The 19,902-nt window shown below is 35.8% G+C and overlaps 1 protein-coding gene across 1 annotated transcript in view; it reads right to left on the reverse strand.

Annotated features, from left to right (window-relative positions):
* Positions 1 to 2,617: 2,617 nt before the first annotated feature.
* Positions 2,618 to 19,902, reverse strand: part of SPATA16 (spermatogenesis associated 16) — a gene marked incomplete at its 3' end in the record, with an annotated part of 224,098 nt that continues 206,813 nt past the window's right edge. Inside the window, exon 10 of the mRNA XM_079921401.1 lies at positions 2,618 to 2,809. Within this exon, the coding sequence (XP_079777527.1) occupies positions 2,618 to 2,809 (192 nt within the window). The remainder of the gene's footprint in view (positions 2,810 to 19,902) is intronic.

The raw sequence follows: 19,902 nt of genomic DNA on the forward strand, positions 1-19,902 counted from the left end.
CTAGCTCTAGAGATCAGCAGAGCTCTGCTTCCCATCTAGATATGTCAGTAAATGATGGAGGGACATAGGAGAAATGATAGGGGAAGACAGAGGAAACGATTGAAGCATTTAGGTCATGGACTAGCTATACAATTAATAATATTTAAATTGGTCTGATCATCAAGCGTATACCACTTCTTTTTGGCCCATATGTCTTTCTTTTGTTTTGCTTCATGTTTTTGAAATGTTACAGAATAAAATCCTATCTATCTTAGAATAAAATGGCAGAGGAAAAACACATTTTCTGTAATTACTGAACTTTTAATTTTTCGTTCTTTTGGTGCATAAACCTTTGCAGAAATGACCATATTAGGGAATATTTTTGGACCAAAACCTAAGAGTAGCATATCATCAGGCCCTGTGTCATGTTAACTTTGAACAGACAGGAAAATATTTTCCAATATGATAAAAGAGCAATTCTCAAACTTTAATGGGCATATATAAATTACCTAGGGAGCTTGTTAAAAGTACAGACTTTGAGGTAGTAGGTTTGGGGAGGAGTTTAAGATTCTGCATTCCTCATGAATTCCCTGGTGATGCTGGTGCTCCTGCTTCATGGATCACATTTCAAACAGCAAGTATGGGACAGAACAAGTCTTTAGAGTCAAGCAAGGCATTAACCTCTTTGGGTGTTGGTTTCTTCAATTGTAAAGGGAGAAAATGCATACACGAAGAAATTCTTATGAAGTTGATATAAAATAAGCATTCTGAAAGTACTTTGTAAACTTTGCTTTCTCTGGTATTATGTTTTTTAAACTAATATATTGCTTTACAAATCCTTCATCTGCATTATTGCTATTCAAGGCTCTTGACACTAATGTTGAAACAGTGAGCGAAATTCATTCCTATGGACATTGCTATTATACCTATTAAGAATTCTAATTATTTGATACCTTGTTGAAGAGCTATGAGTGTTGATTAATTTTTTTCTGAAAAAAAGTTTCTTTTGAATTTCCATTTTATATCATCCTTCCTAAGACCAACTGGAACTGCCTTCCTTTCCCTACCCAAGCCCCAGCGAAAAACAACCAATGGATATTTAGTATTGGATTTGGGGGAAGTGGTCAAACAGTGAAACCATAATCTAATAATTGTAACTATATTATTTTCAAATATAATCTTTTAGCACTGTGGAATGAGAGAACACTAATTTTTGAAGAACAAAGATAAAGCAATTGAACAGCTACTGAATATCAACAGGGCTTTCAGAAAACAGGCAGTGCTAAGATTCCATCCCAATTAAAAAATTAATTAAAGTATTACAGAACATAGAAATTCTTTTGGAAATAAAATTTTAACACTGAAGTTAAATTCAAAGCTCAACAAGTTCTGTTTCCTAGAGATGTTATAAGGATATATATATATATATATATAAAATGTTATAAGGATATAAATGTGTATATATATATATATATTTATTAATAGGAAGTTCCTGGACAGCGGTCAAAAGGGATAACAGCAGAGCTGGCTGGATGGGAGGCTGAGCCATTTTTCTTAGACTCCCACATTTGGTTACAGACTCAAGTGTCCATAGAAAGAAATTATTTTCCAGTACTTATGAGAACAGAACTGAGATGCCTTGCTGGTGTGAGTCTAGAAACAAAAAGGAGTTTCTTAAACGCCCCTGTCTTTAATTGACTACCATTATATTAATAACTAACCTGAGGGAACATGATGGCAATGATGATGACCTCTGGGTGGAGTGGGGTAAAAGAGGAAACTATTTGATAAAGGTGAGAATTAAGCAAATGGTCCACAGGGAAATCAAGGTCGTAATTTATTTCAAAGTTTCAAAATATTTATATCTTGCATAATTACGACTACACAGATCTAACATATGTAAGGCTAAATTATTGATTCCTTTACAATCTCACCGTATAATGAAAAATTCAGCACTAAATATTTTATTCCCTTTTTTCCTTTTCATGTTATTAATGTACTCTGAGATCTTATTTTTTCCATTATTTTTAAAATCTACATTTTCTTGTTTATTTTACTCTGTATATGGGTCCCATCTTCTTACTCTATCTTCAAACCTCCTTGTTGTTAACTGAGGTCTTGAGTAATGGCTCTTGACTCATTATCTGGTCAAATATATGCATTTGTGTTGAGTCATTTAAGGGGAGGGGATATGAAGGATCCAGAGGAAAGAATACAGATGTTAGTGAAATAACTGATGATATCAGCCATACCACGTAGGGCTAACTCTATAAGGATTGAGAAAGTATATTATCCATTTTATAATTAAAAAAATCTGCATTTATATTATCCATATCTGTATATGGTATGTGACTAATCCCTAATGAATACACATGAATATGCACATATACCGTAAGTGGACTTGGGTAGACCTGGTGTACTTTAGTCGACGTTGAAAGAGCAAGACAGGTGAAAGAGGCAGCAATGGTTGTTTTATAAGCTGTTTAACTAAGAAAGACGAATTTGAGCAAGAGTCAGGCCAAACTTGCTGAGAACATTTATTGCTGCCAGTTGAGATTAACGAAGTGTAGACCCTCTTTGCCAAGAGGGGCACCACCTCATTCTTTTGGCGTAGGCCTTTGTTGCTGGGCTGTCACAGTCAGGCTGGCGGGATGCCATTGGCCCTTTTTCTGGAACGTCTCGGTGGTGTTGCCTGCTCTCCAGTGACTAGCTTTTGCTGCACAGTTTGAAGCCGCTTCATTTTTGTTTTTTGCCTTCGAGCAGTTCTCTGTTTTTTAGTTTTTAAGAAACTATCCTCTAATTGGTATAGAAAGTCTTCAATTCGTCCAACCTAGAAGAAATAAACAGATACAACAAGATTCATTGTTGTTTCCCCAGGTTTTGTGTACTTAGGAAAATGGTGAGGAATTTAAAAGTAAACGGCACATACAGGTCCATGTTGGAACAGAACTGGCGGAGACAGACACAATTAAATGTAAAAGCCCCCTTTTTGTTTTAATTTCAGGGTCCTTTGTTTTACGAACGTGAAGCAGACATGCAGGAATTTGCTTTACCACTCAGTCCTATATATTGGGGATGGGACTGGGGCTTATCATCACCTGCTGTCTTTACTGATCAGTAAAACCAGGGATTTCGAAAAGGAATAAATGGTGAAAAATTATTCAATTTTCTAAAAGAATAATGAAACAAAATCTACTCCCCTCAAAACCAGAGATTCTAGCACTGGTATACCCCAGGCCAACTTGGGAAAAAATGAATATTCCACATTGTCTTAGCAAGAGCCATTTCTCTTTTAAATCAAAAGTTGAAATAAAATAAGATAAAATAACGATATACAAAACAGTAGTTCTTAGAAATAAATTATTTGTCTTTCTCCAAAGAAAACTTATCATTATTCAGTGACAGTTGGTTGAATGTATTATACTATTTATCAGAGTAAAACAGTTTACATATCTGCTGAGTTGGGCTTTCATGATGAATAACAATTCATACTTAACCCTGATTCCCAAGACCTGCATATTGTATTAGTCTAAAATCACTCACTGAAGAACCTGTTGTCGTAAAGTTAGCTCAAAGCTAGAGCACTTACTCTTCAAGGTATATTAACATATTGTCTACTTAAGATAAAAGCACTTACAAGTTCAATTTTCCAATTTTGAGCTCTACTTTTAAATCACTTGATTTATCATTCAGAGTAATATCCAAAAGATAATTCAGATTGTCAAAAAGAGAGTAATAAATGGTAGCACTCATTTATATGTTATAGTTAGGTCTTGTATCACACAAGGTGATGAAAACTGTCCATTGGTTTCCTTAAGAAAATAAGATAATTTATTTATGTGAAAACAATTCTTTTTGAAAACCTAAAATTACTTCAGGTAAATTTTTCCAAAAGTACATATTTATGATATCTGATTATTGCAGCAATCATCAAAATGATTGACAGAATATTTTTGGATCCTTTCATGAAGTCAATGAATTATTCTGTGTATTCCATCCATTTTTACTATCCAACTTACACCAAAACCATAAGTGAAAAATTAACACAGAGCACAATCAAAATAAACACGATGGATAGCACTTTACTGTTACTTCGATAGAGTTGATTACTCACTCATGTTATTTGCACTGACAATGTATGGTTTAAGTCAAAGCTCTTTACAGTGATAATGTTTGCAGTCAGTCCAAGTACAGTTACAATTACAACCCTAATGCAACAAGAAAAACTTCCTTCAATGATACAGAAAAATAATTGTTTTAAAGTATCCATTAGGTGGCTGCTATCTTTTTTAAAGATTGTGTTTATTAAGAGCAGTGTTGACTAACTGGTTTGCCTTTCATTAAAAAAGACAAAGAAGAAACACAAGCTATGTCATTGGAATAGAGAGTACTGCTGAATTAAACCGGGAGGGCTAGAGTACAGACTATGTACATGTCTCACCTGGCCTAGGTGTTCACCTCCGGCCTGGTCTGTCTACATGCTATCCTTTTAACCCATTCTCCTAATAATACTCATTCTCCTAATAAATAATACCCATTCTCCTAATAAAAAGAATGATCTTTTTAAAATGTATATCTGGTCACATTTCCCCCTGCTTAAAATGCCTAAGGGATTCCCAAGCCCTTAACATGATCTACACAGCTCTGGGTGATCTGGTTACACTTCTGTCTCTAATTCTGTCTCCTGTCACTACATTTGCCTTAGCCCTGTGGTACATCTCTCAGTTTTCTAAACACAACCGTGCAGCATTCTCTGCACCCTTGATCTTCCTAATTCTATGCCCTCTGATGGAATACTCCCCTTGGAACCCTTACATATCCTCTGGATTTCAGGTTCAACATCAGTGCCTCAGGGACATACTTCTTGATAACCCAGACCAGGTTGGGGCTCTCAGTAACATATTCGCACAGCAGCCGATTCATCTCTTTGCATATTGTAAGTTTTTACTTAATTGTTTATAATGATTTATATAATATCTATCTTCCCGTCTGGGCTTGCTCCATAAGGCAGGCAGCTAGGTCCATGGTGTTCACTATTCCCAATAACTAGGATATGGTAGACCCTCAACAATCCTACTCTCTGATAATAGAGCTGAAGACATCAGTGTGTTCAGAAACCCATGTGTTTTTCCATACTCAGTGATGACTGGTATGAAGCATATCAGAAGGCTTTCTTTTCTCTTAAAGATTAATCACTTTCATATCCCATCATTCTATTACCATTGTTTAGCTTTGAGTCTAGGCAAGGTAATAACAAGGTGTGGTCTCCGTACCAAACAAAACAACCAAAAGTAGAAAGGGCACTGGGAAAGGAGTCAGGAGTGTTGAGTTCTGTTCTTGGCCTGGCTTATAATCTTGATCTGTGACACCAGAAAAGTCACTGGCCTTTCTGAGCTTCAGTTTTCACCAGCCTTTAGTAAAGAAAGGGTTAGCCTGGATAATTTCCAAGGACACACCAAGCCAAAAAATTCCATGACTTGTACTCACATCAGATTTAAGTTTGTCCAGTCTTAAGATGTGCCCTTACAATTTTCAAACCAGAGGTTATTCTCTTAGATTATACCATTAGATGAATGACAGAACATGCAGTAAAGTAAGTCAGTTTTAGCTTCTGTACTTACTGAAGTGTAGGAGAGCTGCAACATGTTTTTAGTAAAGCTGGTTCTTTATTTTCTTCTTTTAAGTCAAGGAAGGAAAAATGATGGTTGAAGAGAAAATAGATTCATATAACTAAGAAGAACAGATTGCAAATGATAGAAATTTCTATAAAGCCCTTAGGGAAATAAAACACAAAGAAATATGTAAGGAAGGAAATGAGCCAGTTTTTGGAGCAGAGGCCTTATTAGACCTTCTTTTTAGTATAGGGTCTACTTGCTTAACTATATCAGATAGTCTCCTTGGTCATTCTGGGTCTAATTTTCCCATTTACAAAATGGGCAGATTAAAAAAAAAAAAAAGGGCAGATAACATTTTCTTGTCTGTCTGTGCGCCAGTGCTGACTTGGAATTACTGAGATGTGAATATCAGACCAAATGAGTTTGTAGAGAATTTGGGGATTCCGGATGATTGAGGGGAACTGAAGTTCTTAGTAAAAGGGCAGATTCTCACCTATCATATGGTTGTCAATCATAATTCTCATCAAAGAGTTAGGAAATTGTTATTGACTGGTTTCTGAGGATTTTTAAATTCTTATGCACAAAAGTCTGTCAGTCATGACTTACTGTGGAGTCAAAAGTTCAGAACAAAGATGACTTTGAAACCATAAAAGAGAAGACAGCCTGAGAAGTACAGGAAATTTCAAAGTTGAAATTCTAACAGTACAAAAACAAATAATACCAATTAGGAAGAAATGTGGAGGTAACTAAACAGACCAATATATATTACAGGAAAATTTCTAGTCAGCTCAGATCTCAAAGGAAGTACTTTCATTCTTTCATGAAAATATTTATTGAACATCTACTGTGTACAATATTTGGCACTGTACTAAGGTGATAAGCAAAAATATCGAGATGGTTGTTTATGAGGAACTCATTCATGTAGGAGAGGCTGTTAATGAAAACATGATTGCAACAAAGCATGAATGTTTATATAAGAATTATGTACAAAAAATTGTGTTAGCAAAAATGTCAGAACAGTGAATTCTATCTGAAGGAATGTGGAGGTGTATTGGAGGTGATAGGAGCTGGGTCTTTGCCAGGACAAGAAACTCATTCCAGACAGAGGAAATGGCATCCAAAAAAGCAAGGTTGTGAAGGAACATGGGCTATTTGATAGGAGTGGGTCACATAGCATAGATGTGGGCATGGGGGAACAGAGAGTAGAGATATACACAGCAGGAAATATAGATTGGGGTCAGCTTATAAAAAGTTGAAAAATACTTAGCTATGTGGTTAGGAAGATAAATCTGGTACATTGTGTGGGGTGGAATGCAGCCAGGGAGACTAGAAGCAGGTGGATCAATTAGGGCCCAGTGCAATATGATATGAAAAATACTATTGGGGCCTGCATCAAGGATTTAAGAGATGTTTGGGAAGTAAGAGCTATAGTCTCGATGAAAAATTCTGTGTTGGGGTTAGAAGGCAAGCAGAATTAGTAATGACTCTGAAGTTTCTCATTTGAGACATTGATGGTATCTTAATGAGGTAAGGAATAAAATTCAATGAACAGTTTTAGGGAAAAAGGATGAGATTGATTAGTGAGAAATGTAAGAGGTAGAAAAAGGTCCCATAATCAGGAATGTGTTAAAAAAAAATGGACCTATAATAATAGCCTAGTACTAGGCTAAAAGTCAGAATGATGAAAACTCCTAATAGAAAAGAAAAAACAACCCACTGTTTTGTAGTTTACCATGTGAAAAGCATTTTGGCAGTTAAACAGTCCTAAGACAAACAAAAAATGACGCTTTCAGTTATTCAGAACAAAAAGGTGGTCATGGCAGAGGGACAGCCTGCTGGGTCAAAGTCAGATATATCTGGGTTGGAATCCCAGCTCCAGCATGTTCTTGGTGACTTTTGGGCAAACTTATTTAATTTCTTGGAACGAAAGTTTCTTCATCGTCAATTGCTTCACAGGGTCCTAATGAGATTAAATTAAACAGTTTATGTGAAGTATTTGCATAGGTTTGAATTGCTATTATTTAGTGGTAGTATTAATACTTGAATCTGGAAGTGTATGCCCAGTAAATAGAAAAAAATACAAATAAATAAAACATACCTATAAAAGTGAAATAAAATTAAAAGCTAAACAACTTTATCTAACAGTTCTTGTGTTTTTGACCTCCACTCTGTGGAGGTTGCTGCCTCAGTAACTGTGCTAAGTGTAGGTGTTTGACATACTTTAAAGTCTTGTGATTAGATCTCAAAATTCCACTATATAACAGACAAAATTAAGAGGGGGCAGAGAAAGGAGTGGGAAGATATGAGTTTCTGATAGTACATGTTAGCTGCAAATTCAATGTAAATCAACAGTATTCCCTGGTTACCCGAAACTGATCTGATTATAGACTACAATATTTAAAATGTGTCTCAAAGGGGGCGATAGTTTTTTCCCTTTTCTGTTCAGGTCCTGTTTCATATGGGCTAACATACTCGTTTCTGGGTATGTCTAGGGTCTTAACTCCAAATTGTATGATGAAACGTTGGAGGATCTGGAGGTGTTTACTGGGGAGAAGAGAATACATAACAGGAATCTGTGATATCTTTAGGTATATCAGCATCGTTATGTGAAGGGGTGATGAATTTGTGTTAGTTTATACATTTGAAAGAGTATTATCTAGAATTACGAGTTTGATTCTCAGTTCTTTCACTGGTGATGTGACTTAAATTCTGAACTTTAATTTTCTCATCTCTAGTGGAAATAACAAATTAATAACCAGAGTCTATTTACAGGGTTTTTGTGAGGATTAAATGGCTTGATGTTTGTGGAAAGCTCTTCATAAATGTCTAAGTCCTCTACAAGGATTATAATAGCACATTGTGTAGTGCCTGGTGGTTTCATAATAGGTTCTCAATAAATATCTGTTGAAGTGATAAACAGCTGAATGAGTAGTTAAATGAATAAAAAAGTAGATATTATATTTTCACAACTGTATAGAAAATGGAAGGGGTTTTAGGGTAAGGTATAGTGACCCTCATCACCAGAGACTGGAAATCAAACATTAGATGACTTTTTGGGCAGGTATGAATTATTTGGGTCATGTGTGAGCTGGGGGTTGGATTAAAGAAGCTTTTAACATCCATTCCAACTTTAAGGTACTCCTTTAATGATGTTTAGTTTGGCCTGGATTCACTCTACAGAAATGTGCTCAGTGGAAGAAGGACCCATTGCAATTTGCCTTGTACCACATTGGAGAAGCACTATGGAAATGAGAGGGATCCAACCACTTTTGTTGTAGTTTTGTATATAAAGAAAGGTATCGAACTGGTTGATATAAACACCCATGGATACTAGGGTTCTCAGTACTTCGTTATATTTTACTTATAAAACGATCATATCTATAAGACCTATATCTTTTTCTCCAGATGTATCAATATTTTATCTTGCATCCAAAGGACCCCTATTACGGATTAGCTTAACACTAGAAGGTAGTTTATAGCACGCTTTCTTTCTTACCCTATTAACTGCTTCAGATTATTCAATCATCAGATGATTCGTTTTCTCAGTTAATGATTTTTTTAGCATATCGAAACTTAAGATTTTTCTACTAGATTCCAGGATAAAATGCAACGTTTTTACAGATTAAAATGTTTTCCCACATAAAACCACTTCATAGTCACTTTCAGTATAGGCGTGATAACATGTACTTGAATATTTTCTCCAATAATCTTTTACTATAAAATTGGTTTGTATCCTTTGTGTAGGTGGGAAGTATGGGATGCCCTGAGGTCAGGAGACCCTCTGTTCACTTGAGAGCTTTCTTGTGAAGGAGGATTGCTACTGACTCACTCTCATTTTGTGGGGCTGACTGGCTTCATTTGCACATTGATCCAACCTATTTTCATTTGGTAATTGAAGGCATGTGAGCCAGAGGTGAAAGCAATAGTACCAGTTTCCATTTCTTATGCAAAGGCTGGCCATGAGACCAAGGGCCTTGCTGGGGGAGAAACTGAGTTTTAGAACAGAGAGAGTTAGAAATGGGGACAAACTAAGGAAAACAATGACAAGAATCTCAACACAAGCAAAGCTGATAAGAGATGATAACAGAAAGGGACACACAGCCATGGCCTAATAGAGCTTTGGAAGGGGAGTCATTCAGATGTGGTGAGGGGGAGGAGAGTCACTGTGAAGATCTGGGTGGCCCTTTCCCTCCCAGAGTCATTTAAAATGAAACACTACTGGGATGAGTTGAATTTCGTTCCCTCGAAATTCCTGTGTTGGCGTCTTAACCCCCAGTATTTCAGGATGTACCTTTATTTGGAGATAGGGTTTTTATAGAGGCCATCAAGTTAAAATGAGGTCTTTAGGGTGGGCCTTAACCCCAAATGACTGGATAACGGGATATTTGGACCCAGTCACTCACACAGGGAAACTAACTTATGAAGATGAAGGCAGTGGTTGAGGTGATGCTCCTACAGCCAAGGTACGATAAAGATTGCCAGCAAACCACCAGAACCGAGGGGAGAGGCATGGAACTGATTCTTCCTCACAGCCCTCAGAAGGTACCAACCCTGCTGACACTTTGAATTTGGACTATCAACCTCCAGAACTGTGATGATAAACTTCTGTTGTTCAAGCCACTCAGTTTGTGGTACTTTGTTACAGCAGTCTTAGCAAATTAATACAGCTATAGACAGTCCCTGACTTACGATGGTTCGACTCAGAATTTTTCGACTTTATGATGATGCAAAAACAATATGCATTCAGTAGAGACCGGATTTTGAATTTTGGTCTTTTCCTGGGCTAGCAGTATGGGGTCTGATACTCCTGTGATACTGGACAGCTGCAGTGAGCTGCAGTGAGCTGCAGCTCCCTGTCAGCCCCGTGACCCGAGGGTAAACAACCCATACACTTATAACCATCCTGTCCCCATACAACCGTCCTAGTTTTCACTTTCAGTACAGTATTCAGTACCGTAAATTACATGAGCTACTCAATACTTACTATAAAATAGGCTTTGTGTTAGATGATCTTGCCCAACTGTAGGCTAATTTAAGTGTTCTGAGCACATTTAAGGTAGGTTAGGCTAAGCTATGATGTTCAGAAGGTTAGATGTATTAAGTAATTTCCAACTCACAGTATTTTTAATTTATGATGGGTTTATTGAAATGTAACCCCAGTGTAAGTTGAGGAGATCTGTACTAAGCCATATAGCTCAATTAAGTTCTAATTTTCCCCTCATACATAACTTTGATGATTTCTACCTTTCACTTTTCCTGTCGGTTGATGCTCCCTACTTTGGTGGTGCCCCCTGCACAGGCTTAGTATATACCTTGGGAAACAGTGTAGTTTCTTTCCAATAATGGCAATTAGAGGAGGTTGATCTCAAACATAAACGCATGGGTAAATTACGCAGAGAAGGAAGACACTGGGCTTGAAATGGGACTTCCTATTGGATTTCATGTAGTGTGGATTTAGGAGAGAAGATTAGGTATGTTTGTACATGTTCATGCATCAGGAATTGGGTGCACAAAGGATTTTTTTTTTTTAAATAAAGCTTTTAAAGATGTCTTCTAAGAAGACAAAAGATAGATGAAATAAGAATTGGATCCTCAGGAATAAATATCATGTTTCTATGACTGTAGTGGTGGTTACAGAACGAGGATGTTTTCCCAGCGGTTAGCAGTGTGGACCACAGTGGATTTGATAACATTAGTTTCCTTGCTCTGTTCCAGTTTAGTTTCCAGACCAAATGCTTTTAAATATTTATCATCCAAAATGGTTTGAATTTTAATTCTTATTAGAATGACAATTGTTTTCAAACAGGCTTGAAATTAATTTCTAAAATAAACTTAGTTTCTGAAACAGAGTTGTTTCTGCTCTTCATAGTATAGCAGTTTCCTTTAGCTTTTGGCTAGCATTCAAACAGGCAAACAAGCCTCATATTTCTCCATTTAAATTTAGTGAATTTTGTATGTTAGTTGGTATTTTAGTCATAAAAAAGTACAATGTGGAAATCTAGGTCATCTACCTGCGATATGTTACAAAATGTGCAAAAAACTTCCAGCTAAACTGTATTACCAAGTCCTAATTGAAAATTCCCATAATGATAGCACTTTAAAGAAATTATGTTTAGCATACAGTTAAAGCGCAATTATGAAACCTTGCTATCACTTCGTTCACGAAACAATGTATCATGGCTTTTTAAAATTTTAGTTTTGGGGATTTCCCTGATGTTCCAGTGGTAAAGAATCTGCCTTCCAATGCAGGGGATGCAGGTTCGATCCCTGGTGGGGGGACTAAGATCCCACATGCCGTGGGGCAACTAAGCCTGCACGCCACAACTACTGAGCTCTTGAGCCTCAACTAGAGAGCCCATGTGCTACAAAGTACAGAGACCACGTGCCCTGGAGCCCGCGCCACAACTAGAGAAGAGAAAACCCGCACGCCATAACTAGAGAGAAGCCCATGCGCTGCAGTGAAGAGCCTGTGTCCCCCAATGAGCGCCGCAACGAAAGATCTCATGTGCTGCAAGGAAGATCTTGTGTGCTGCAACGAAGAACCAACACAGCCAAATAAATAAATATTTAAAAAAATAAAATTTTATTTTATTTTTCCACATTGAATGGCATAATTTATTTGGAGGTTTGAGTATATATTTTTTAAACTTTTTATTTTGAGATAATTGCAGATTCACATGCATCAGTAAGAAGTAATGCAGGAAGAATCTGTGTATTCTTTATCAGTTTGCCCTAATGGTAACATCTTGCAAAACTTTGGTAGAATATTACAGCCATGATATTAACACTGATACTGTCAAGATATAGAACAGTTCCATCACCACAAAATCTCTTGTGTTGCCCTTTTATAACCACACCCACTTTCCTCCTGGCTCCACCTCCTTAACCCCTGGCAACCACTAATCTGTTGTCCATTTCTGTAATTTTTTCATTTTAAGAAGTTTATATAAATGGAATCATATAGTATATAACTCCATTATTCTCTGGGGATTTATTCAGTTTGTTGTGTGTATCAACAGTTTGTTCCTTTTTATTGCTGAGTAGTATTCCATGGTATGGCTGCACCACAGTTTAATGATTCACTCTTTGAAGGATATCTAGATTACTTCCAATTTTGGGCTATTATAAATTAAGTTGCTATGAACATTTGTATACAGGTTTTTGTGTGAACATTAGACTTCATTTCCCTGAGATAAATAAATGCTCAGGAGTATAATTGCTAGGTCATTTGTTAGTTGCATAATTAGTTTTTTAAAGAAACTGTTATATTGTTTCCCTCAGTGGCTGTATTGTTTTACATTCCCACCGGCAATGTGTGAGGGACCCAATTTCTCTGCATTCACACCAGCATTTAGTGCTGCTACTAATTTTTATTTTAGCCATTTTGATAGGTGTGGAGTGATTTATCACACTGAGGTTTTAATTTACATTTCCCTAATAGCTAATGATATTGAATATGTTTTAATGTGCTTAGTTGACATTCTCTTTGGTGAAATGTCTGTTCATGTCTTTTCCCCACTTTCAAATTGAATTAACTTTTTAAATTTTTACTGTTGAATTTTGAGAGTTCTTTATAAATCGAAATACTTGTCTTTTTTTGGGCACGTGGTTTGCAAATATTTTCTGTCATTCTGTAACTTGTCTTTTCATCCTTTTAAACAGAATCTTTCACAGAGCAAAAGTTCTCAATTTTGATGAAGTCTAATTTATCAATTAGAATTTTAGGGATCATACTTTTGGTGTCACGTCCAAGAATGCTTTGCATAGACTAAGATTCCAAAGATTTTCTCCTATGTTTTTTTCTAAAAGTTTTACATTTTGAGTCAATTTTTGTATCAAGTGTCAGACTTAGGTCAAGTGTTTTGTTTGTTTTTTGGTTTGTTTTCACCTATGGATGTACAAATACTCTTGCACTATTTATTGAAAAGCCTATCTTTGCTTTATTGAATTGCTTTTGTGCCTTTATAAAAAAATCAATTGAGCATATTTATGTGAATTGACTTACGGTTTTCAATTTTGTTTCATTGATCTTTGTGTCTACATTCCACTAATACCACAAAGTCTTGATTACTGTAGCTATATAAAAAGTTTTGAAATCCAGTAGACTGATTCCTTTCAGTTCACTCTTTTTCTAAAGTGTCTTAGCTATTCTGTTTACTGTGGCTTTCCATAAATTTTAAAATAGTCTTGTCTTTATGAAAATTCTTACAGAGATTTTAATAGGAATTGCATTAAACCATCAATTTTGAGAGATTGATGTCTATACTATGTTGAGTCTTCCAATCCATGAATACGGCATGGCTCTCCATTTATTTAGATCTTTGCTTTCTTTCGTTACAGTTTCGTAGTTTTCAGTGTACAAGTCCTGTGTATGTTTTCTTAGAATTACACCAAAACATTTCACTTTTTCTGAAATTTGTAAATGGTACTATATTTAACATTTTACTGTCCCTGATTATTGCTAGTATATTGAAATACAATTGAGTTTTGTATGTTTACCTTGTAACCTTAATGAACTCACTTATTGTAAGATTTTTTTTTTTTGGTTTACTTTTCTTTTGTTTTTCTGTGTTGACAATAATACTTACATTATTGACGAAGTTTTATTTTTTCCTTCCTGATATATATGCCTTTTCTTCCTTTCTCTTGCCTTTCTGCAATAGGTGGAATTTCTAACACAGTGTTGAATAAGAGTGTTGAGAGCAGACATCCTTGTCTTGTTCCTGATTTTAGGGAGAAAGCATTCAGTCTTTCACAATTAAGTATGTTAGTTCTAGGATTTTTGTAGATGCTATTTAACAATTTGAGGAGATCCTCTTCTATTTGTAGTTGTCTGAGAGTTTTTCTCATGAATGGATGTTAAGTTTTGTCAATTTTTTAATGCCTCAATTGATATGATTATGTGACTTTTTTCCCTGTATTTTGTTGATATGGTAGATTACATTGAATTTTAAATATTCAGAAAGCCTTGTTTGCATCTCTGGAATGAACCTCACTTGGTTATGGCATATAATTCTAATATATTGCTGAATTCTATTTGCTAACATTTAAAAAATTTTTAAAAAGATTTTTACAGGTATATTCAGAAGAGATATTAGTTTGCAGGGTTTAGGGGTATTTTTTTTTCTTTGGTTTTGGTTTTTGGTACTGTTTTTGTCTGTTTGGTATCAGGTAATACTAACTTTATAGCATGAATTGGAGAGTGCTTCCTTCTCCTATACTTTTTGAAAGAGATTGTGTGGAACTGGTGTCAAACCAGCTGGACTTAAAGATTTCTTTTGGGGGAGTTTAAAAATTATGAATTAAATGTCATTAATAGTTACAGAGTGATTCAACTTATTTCATATTGGGTGAGTTATGGTACTTTGTGTTTCTTGAGAAATTGGTACATTTCATCTACATTGTTAAATTTTTATGTGTAGAGTTAGTTGTAGTAGTCCCTTATTATAATTTTGATTTCTGCAGGGTCTATAGTGATATCCTGTTTCATTCCTGATATGGATGATTTTGTCTTTTCTCTTTTTTTCTTCATTAGTTTTACAAGAGGTTTGTAAATTTTATTGATATGTTTAAAGAACCAGCTCTTTGTTTCATTGATTTTCTCTATTTTTCTGTTTTCCATTTCATTGGTTTCTAGCCTTACCTTTATTATTTCCTTTTATATTTCTGTTTTGGGTTTATTTTGCTCTTCCTTTACTAGGCTTTTGAGTCAGGGCTTCAATTATTTTATTTTTATTTTTTGTGGTACGTGGGCCTCTCACTGTTGTGGCATCTCCCATTGCGGAGCACAGGCCCTGGACACGCAGGCTCAGCGGCCATGGCTCACGGGCCTAGCCGCTCCATGGCATGTGGGATCTTCCCAGACCGGGACACGAACCCGTGTCCCTTGCATCAGCAGGAGGACTCTCAACCACTGTGCCACCAGGGAAGCCCCAGGGCTTCAATTATTGATTTGAGATTTTTTTCCTCTTTTATAACGTATGCATTTGGTGTTCTGAGTTTCTCTTTCAGTGCTGTTTTCGCTGTATCCCACAAAGTTTTATATGTTATATTTTAATTTTCATTCAATTCAGTGTATTTTTTCACTTTCCTTGATACTTCTTTTTTTGTTCCGTGGACTATTCAAGTATTTAGAACATTTACTGTTATCTTTTTATTATTGATCTCTAGTTTGATTCTGCTGTAGTTGAAGAAAACCTTCCTTAATATTTCAGTTTTTAAAAATCTGTCAAAGTTTATTTATGGCCCAGGATATGGTCTATTTTGGTATATGTTCTATGGACACTTGAAAAGATGTGTATTCTGCTGTTAGTGGATGGATTATTTTATAAATGTTGGTTAGATCCCATTGGTTGATGGTGTTACTGAGTTCTGATTTTTCTGTTTACTTGTTCTATCAACTGTTGAGAGAGAGGGTTTGAAATCTCCAACTATAAATGTGGACATGTTTATTTTTCCTTTTAGTCCCTTGAGTTTTTGTTTCATATATTTTGCAGCCCTGTTGTTTGGTGCATACACATTTAGGATTGCTATGTCTTCTTGGTGGACTGATCCTTTTATTATTACATAATGTTTCTCTCTATAATGTCCTCTCTGTCCACTTTCTTTTCTCTGAAGTCTACTTTGTCTGATATTGATATAGTCGCTACTGTTTTCCTTATATTAATATTTGTATAGTATATCTTTTTACCTTTGATTTTTAGCCTGCCTATGTCATTATATTTGAAGTGAATTTGTAGACAGTATATAGTTGGATTATAATTTTAAATCAATTTTGCCAGTTTGTGTTTTAATTCTTGTATTTAGACCATTTACATTTAATGTAATTGTTGGTATGTTAGGACTTAGTTTGTCATTTTATTTTTTGCTTTCTTTTTGTTCTCTTTGGTTTTTGCTTCTCTTTTTTTTCTTACCTTCCTATGGATACTTGAACATTTTTTATAATTTCATTTTAATATATTTAGAGTGTTTTTAGTCTATTTTGTATAACATATTTAGTAGCTCTAGGATATACAGATATTTTCAGTCTACTGGTGTCTTTGTTTTAAATTCTGTTGAAGTTAAGAAACCTTGCCTTTTTAGCATGGACATATATACACTACCAAACGTAAGGTAGATAGCTAGTGGGAAGCAGCCACATAGCACAGGGAGATCAGCTTGGTGCTTTGTGACCGCCTGGAGGGGTAGGATAGGGAGGGTGGGAGGGAGGGAGACGCAAGAGGGAAGAGATATGGGAACATATGTATATGTATATGTATAACTGATTCACTTTGTTATAAAGCAGAAACGAACACACCATTGTAAAGCAATTATACCCCAATAAAGATGTTAAAAAAAATAGATAAGCAGCAAGGATATATTATACAGCACAGAGAAACACAGCCACTGTTTTGTAATAAATTTAAATGGAGTATAATCTATAAATATTGAAAAAAAAAGAAACCTTGCCTTTTAAAATGTCTCTTTACTTCCTTCATTTATTTTTCTCCTTTCTTAGTATATTAGTTATACTTCTTTTTTTTTTGACTTTTTTTAGTGGTTGACCTAGAGTTTGCAATATACATTCACAACTAATCCAAGTCTACTCTCAAACAACACTATACCACTACACAGGTAGTGTCAGTACTGTATAATAATAAAATAATCCTAATTCCTTCCTCTAGTCCCTTGTATCTTTGCTGCCATTCATTTTATTTATATATAAGCAAACATAAGCATTTGTATTATACATACATATATGTATATTATATATGTATTATATATATTATATATGTACATATATATGTATTATATAAACACACATGCCTAAAACATATACATAAGAATATGTAATTGAATATATTGTTGCTATTATTATTACACATCTTTTCTTGCATGCTGTCTACTTTATCCATTAGAGTCCTTAGTGTATTAATCATTGTTGTGTTAAATTTCTAGTCTGATAATTACAACATCTCTGCCATATCTGCTTCTGATGATTGCTTTGTCTCTTCAAATTGTGTTTTTGGCCTTTTGGTATGTATGCATTGTAATTTTTTTTTGTTAGCTGGACATGATGTACTGGGTAAAAGGAACTGCTATAAATAGACCTTTAGTAATGTGGTCCTCAGCTGTGAGGGGACATTCTATAGTCCTATGATTATGTTTTAGTCTTTTTACTTTTTGCGGTACGCGGGCCTCTCACTGTTGTGGCCTCTCCCGTTGCGGAACACAGACTCCGGACACGCAGGCTCAGCGGCCATGGTTCACGGGCCCAGCCGCTCTGCGGCATGTGGGATCTTCCCAGACTGGGGCACGAACCCGTGTCCCCTGCATCGGCAGGCGGACTCTCAACCACTGCGCCACCAGGGAAGCCCGCGCCCCCCCCCCCCCCCCCCCCCGCCTAGAGATTTTAATACTCAGAGTTGTTGGCACAGCAATTTGTCAGTTATAATTCCGGCTTTCCAACCCCAACACTGGTTCCCATGGCAGGTTCTGCTTACGAGTCTCTGCTCCAGAAAGCCACATCTCCCTACATTCACCTCTTAGTCTCTCCCTTCTTGGGAGCAGTGATGTGTCCTGTGTTGTCCAGTCTCTTGTTTGCCCAAGAAGAGTTATTGATTTTTTCAGTCTATTCAGCTTTTTACTTGTTTTTAGGATGGAGTGGTGAATTCCAAGCTCCTTATATGTGGAAGTGAAAAACAGAACTCCATGTATATTTAGAATCACATTACACAGTGTTATTATTTTTGCTTGCACCGTTAAACATAATGAAGAGGACAGTCTATTGTTTTTACTCATACTTCTGCTTGCTGTGTTCTTTCAGTTTTCTTGATATTTTACAATTCTTTCTTTTATTGTTTCCTTTCTATTTAGAGAACTTCCTTCAGGCATTTTTTAGGGTAAGTTATCTGATGACAAATTCTCTTAGTTTTCCTTCATCTAAGAATGTCTTGATTTTCTCTTCATTCCTGAAAGATATTTTTGTTCAGTATAGCATTCTGTGTTGAGAGTTCTTTTCTTTCAGTATTTGAAAAATGTGCCACTTATTTTTGGCCCCCATATATTTTACTGAAAAATCCACTGTCGTTCAAATTGTTTTTCCCCTATAGTTAGTGAATCATTTCTTTTTTTGCTTCTTTCAAGATCTTTCTTTGTCTTTAAGGTTTAGAAGTTAGACTATGCTGCATCCTGGTGTGAATTTGAGTTTATCCTGTTTGGGATTCACTCACATTCTTTTTTTTAAAAAAAATTAATTAATTAATTCATTTTTGGCTGTGTTGAGTCTTCCTTGCTGTTCACGGGCTTTCTCTAGTTGTGGTGAGCAGGGGCTTCTCTTTGTTGCAGTGTGTGGGCTTCTTATTGTGGTGGCTTCTCTTGTTGCAGAGCATGGGCTCTAGGCACGCGGGCTTCAGTAGTTGTGGCTCGCGGGCTCTAGAGCGCAGGCTCAGTAGTTGTGGTGCACGGGCTTAGTTGCTCTGTAGCATGTGGGATCTTCCCGGACCATGGCTCAAACCCGTGTCCCCTGCATTGGCAGGCGGATTCTTAACCACTGTGCCACCAGGGAAGCCCCTCAAATTCTTGAATCTATAGTTTTCTGTCTTTTGCCAAATTATGGAGGTTTTCAGCTATTATTTCTTTGGGTACCTTTTTATTCCTGTCCATTTTCTCCTGTCCTTCTGGGATTCTGTTAACATGAATATTAGATATTTTGTTTTAGACTCACAGCTCCTTGAGGATCTTTTCTTTTTTTTTTTTTTTTCAGTCGATTTTCTCTGTTGTTCCAATTGGATAATTTATACTGTCTTATCGTCAATTCATTGATTCTTTCCTCTTTCCCCTTCATTCTGATGTTGAGCCCCTCCATTGAGTTTCTTATTTTGGTTATTGTATTTTGCAGTTCTAAAATTTCTATTTGGTTCTTCTTAAGTCTTCTGTTTCTTTGCTGAGATTCTCTATTTTTTTTATTGAGGTATAGTTGATTTACAATATTATATTAGTCTCAGGTATACAATATAGTAGTTTGTAATTATGGATTATACTTCATTTATACTATAAACTATTAGCTATATTCCCTGTGCTGTACAATATATCATTGTAGCTTATTTTATACGTAGTAGTTTGTACCCCTTAATCCCCTACCTCTATCTGCCCCTCCCCCCTTCCCTCTAGTATGTTTTCTATGAGTTTGTTTCTTTTTTGTTATATTCAGTTGTTTTGTGTTTTAGATTCCACATATAAATGATATCAGACTATTTGTCTTTCTCTGACATTTCACTAAGCATAATACTCTCTAGGTCCATCCACGTTATTGTAAATGGCAAAATTT

This window comes from Stenella coeruleoalba (genome assembly GCF_951394435.1).
Source record: "Stenella coeruleoalba genome assembly, chromosome: 5".
Taxonomy (NCBI): Eukaryota; Metazoa; Chordata; class Mammalia; order Artiodactyla; family Delphinidae; genus Stenella; species Stenella coeruleoalba.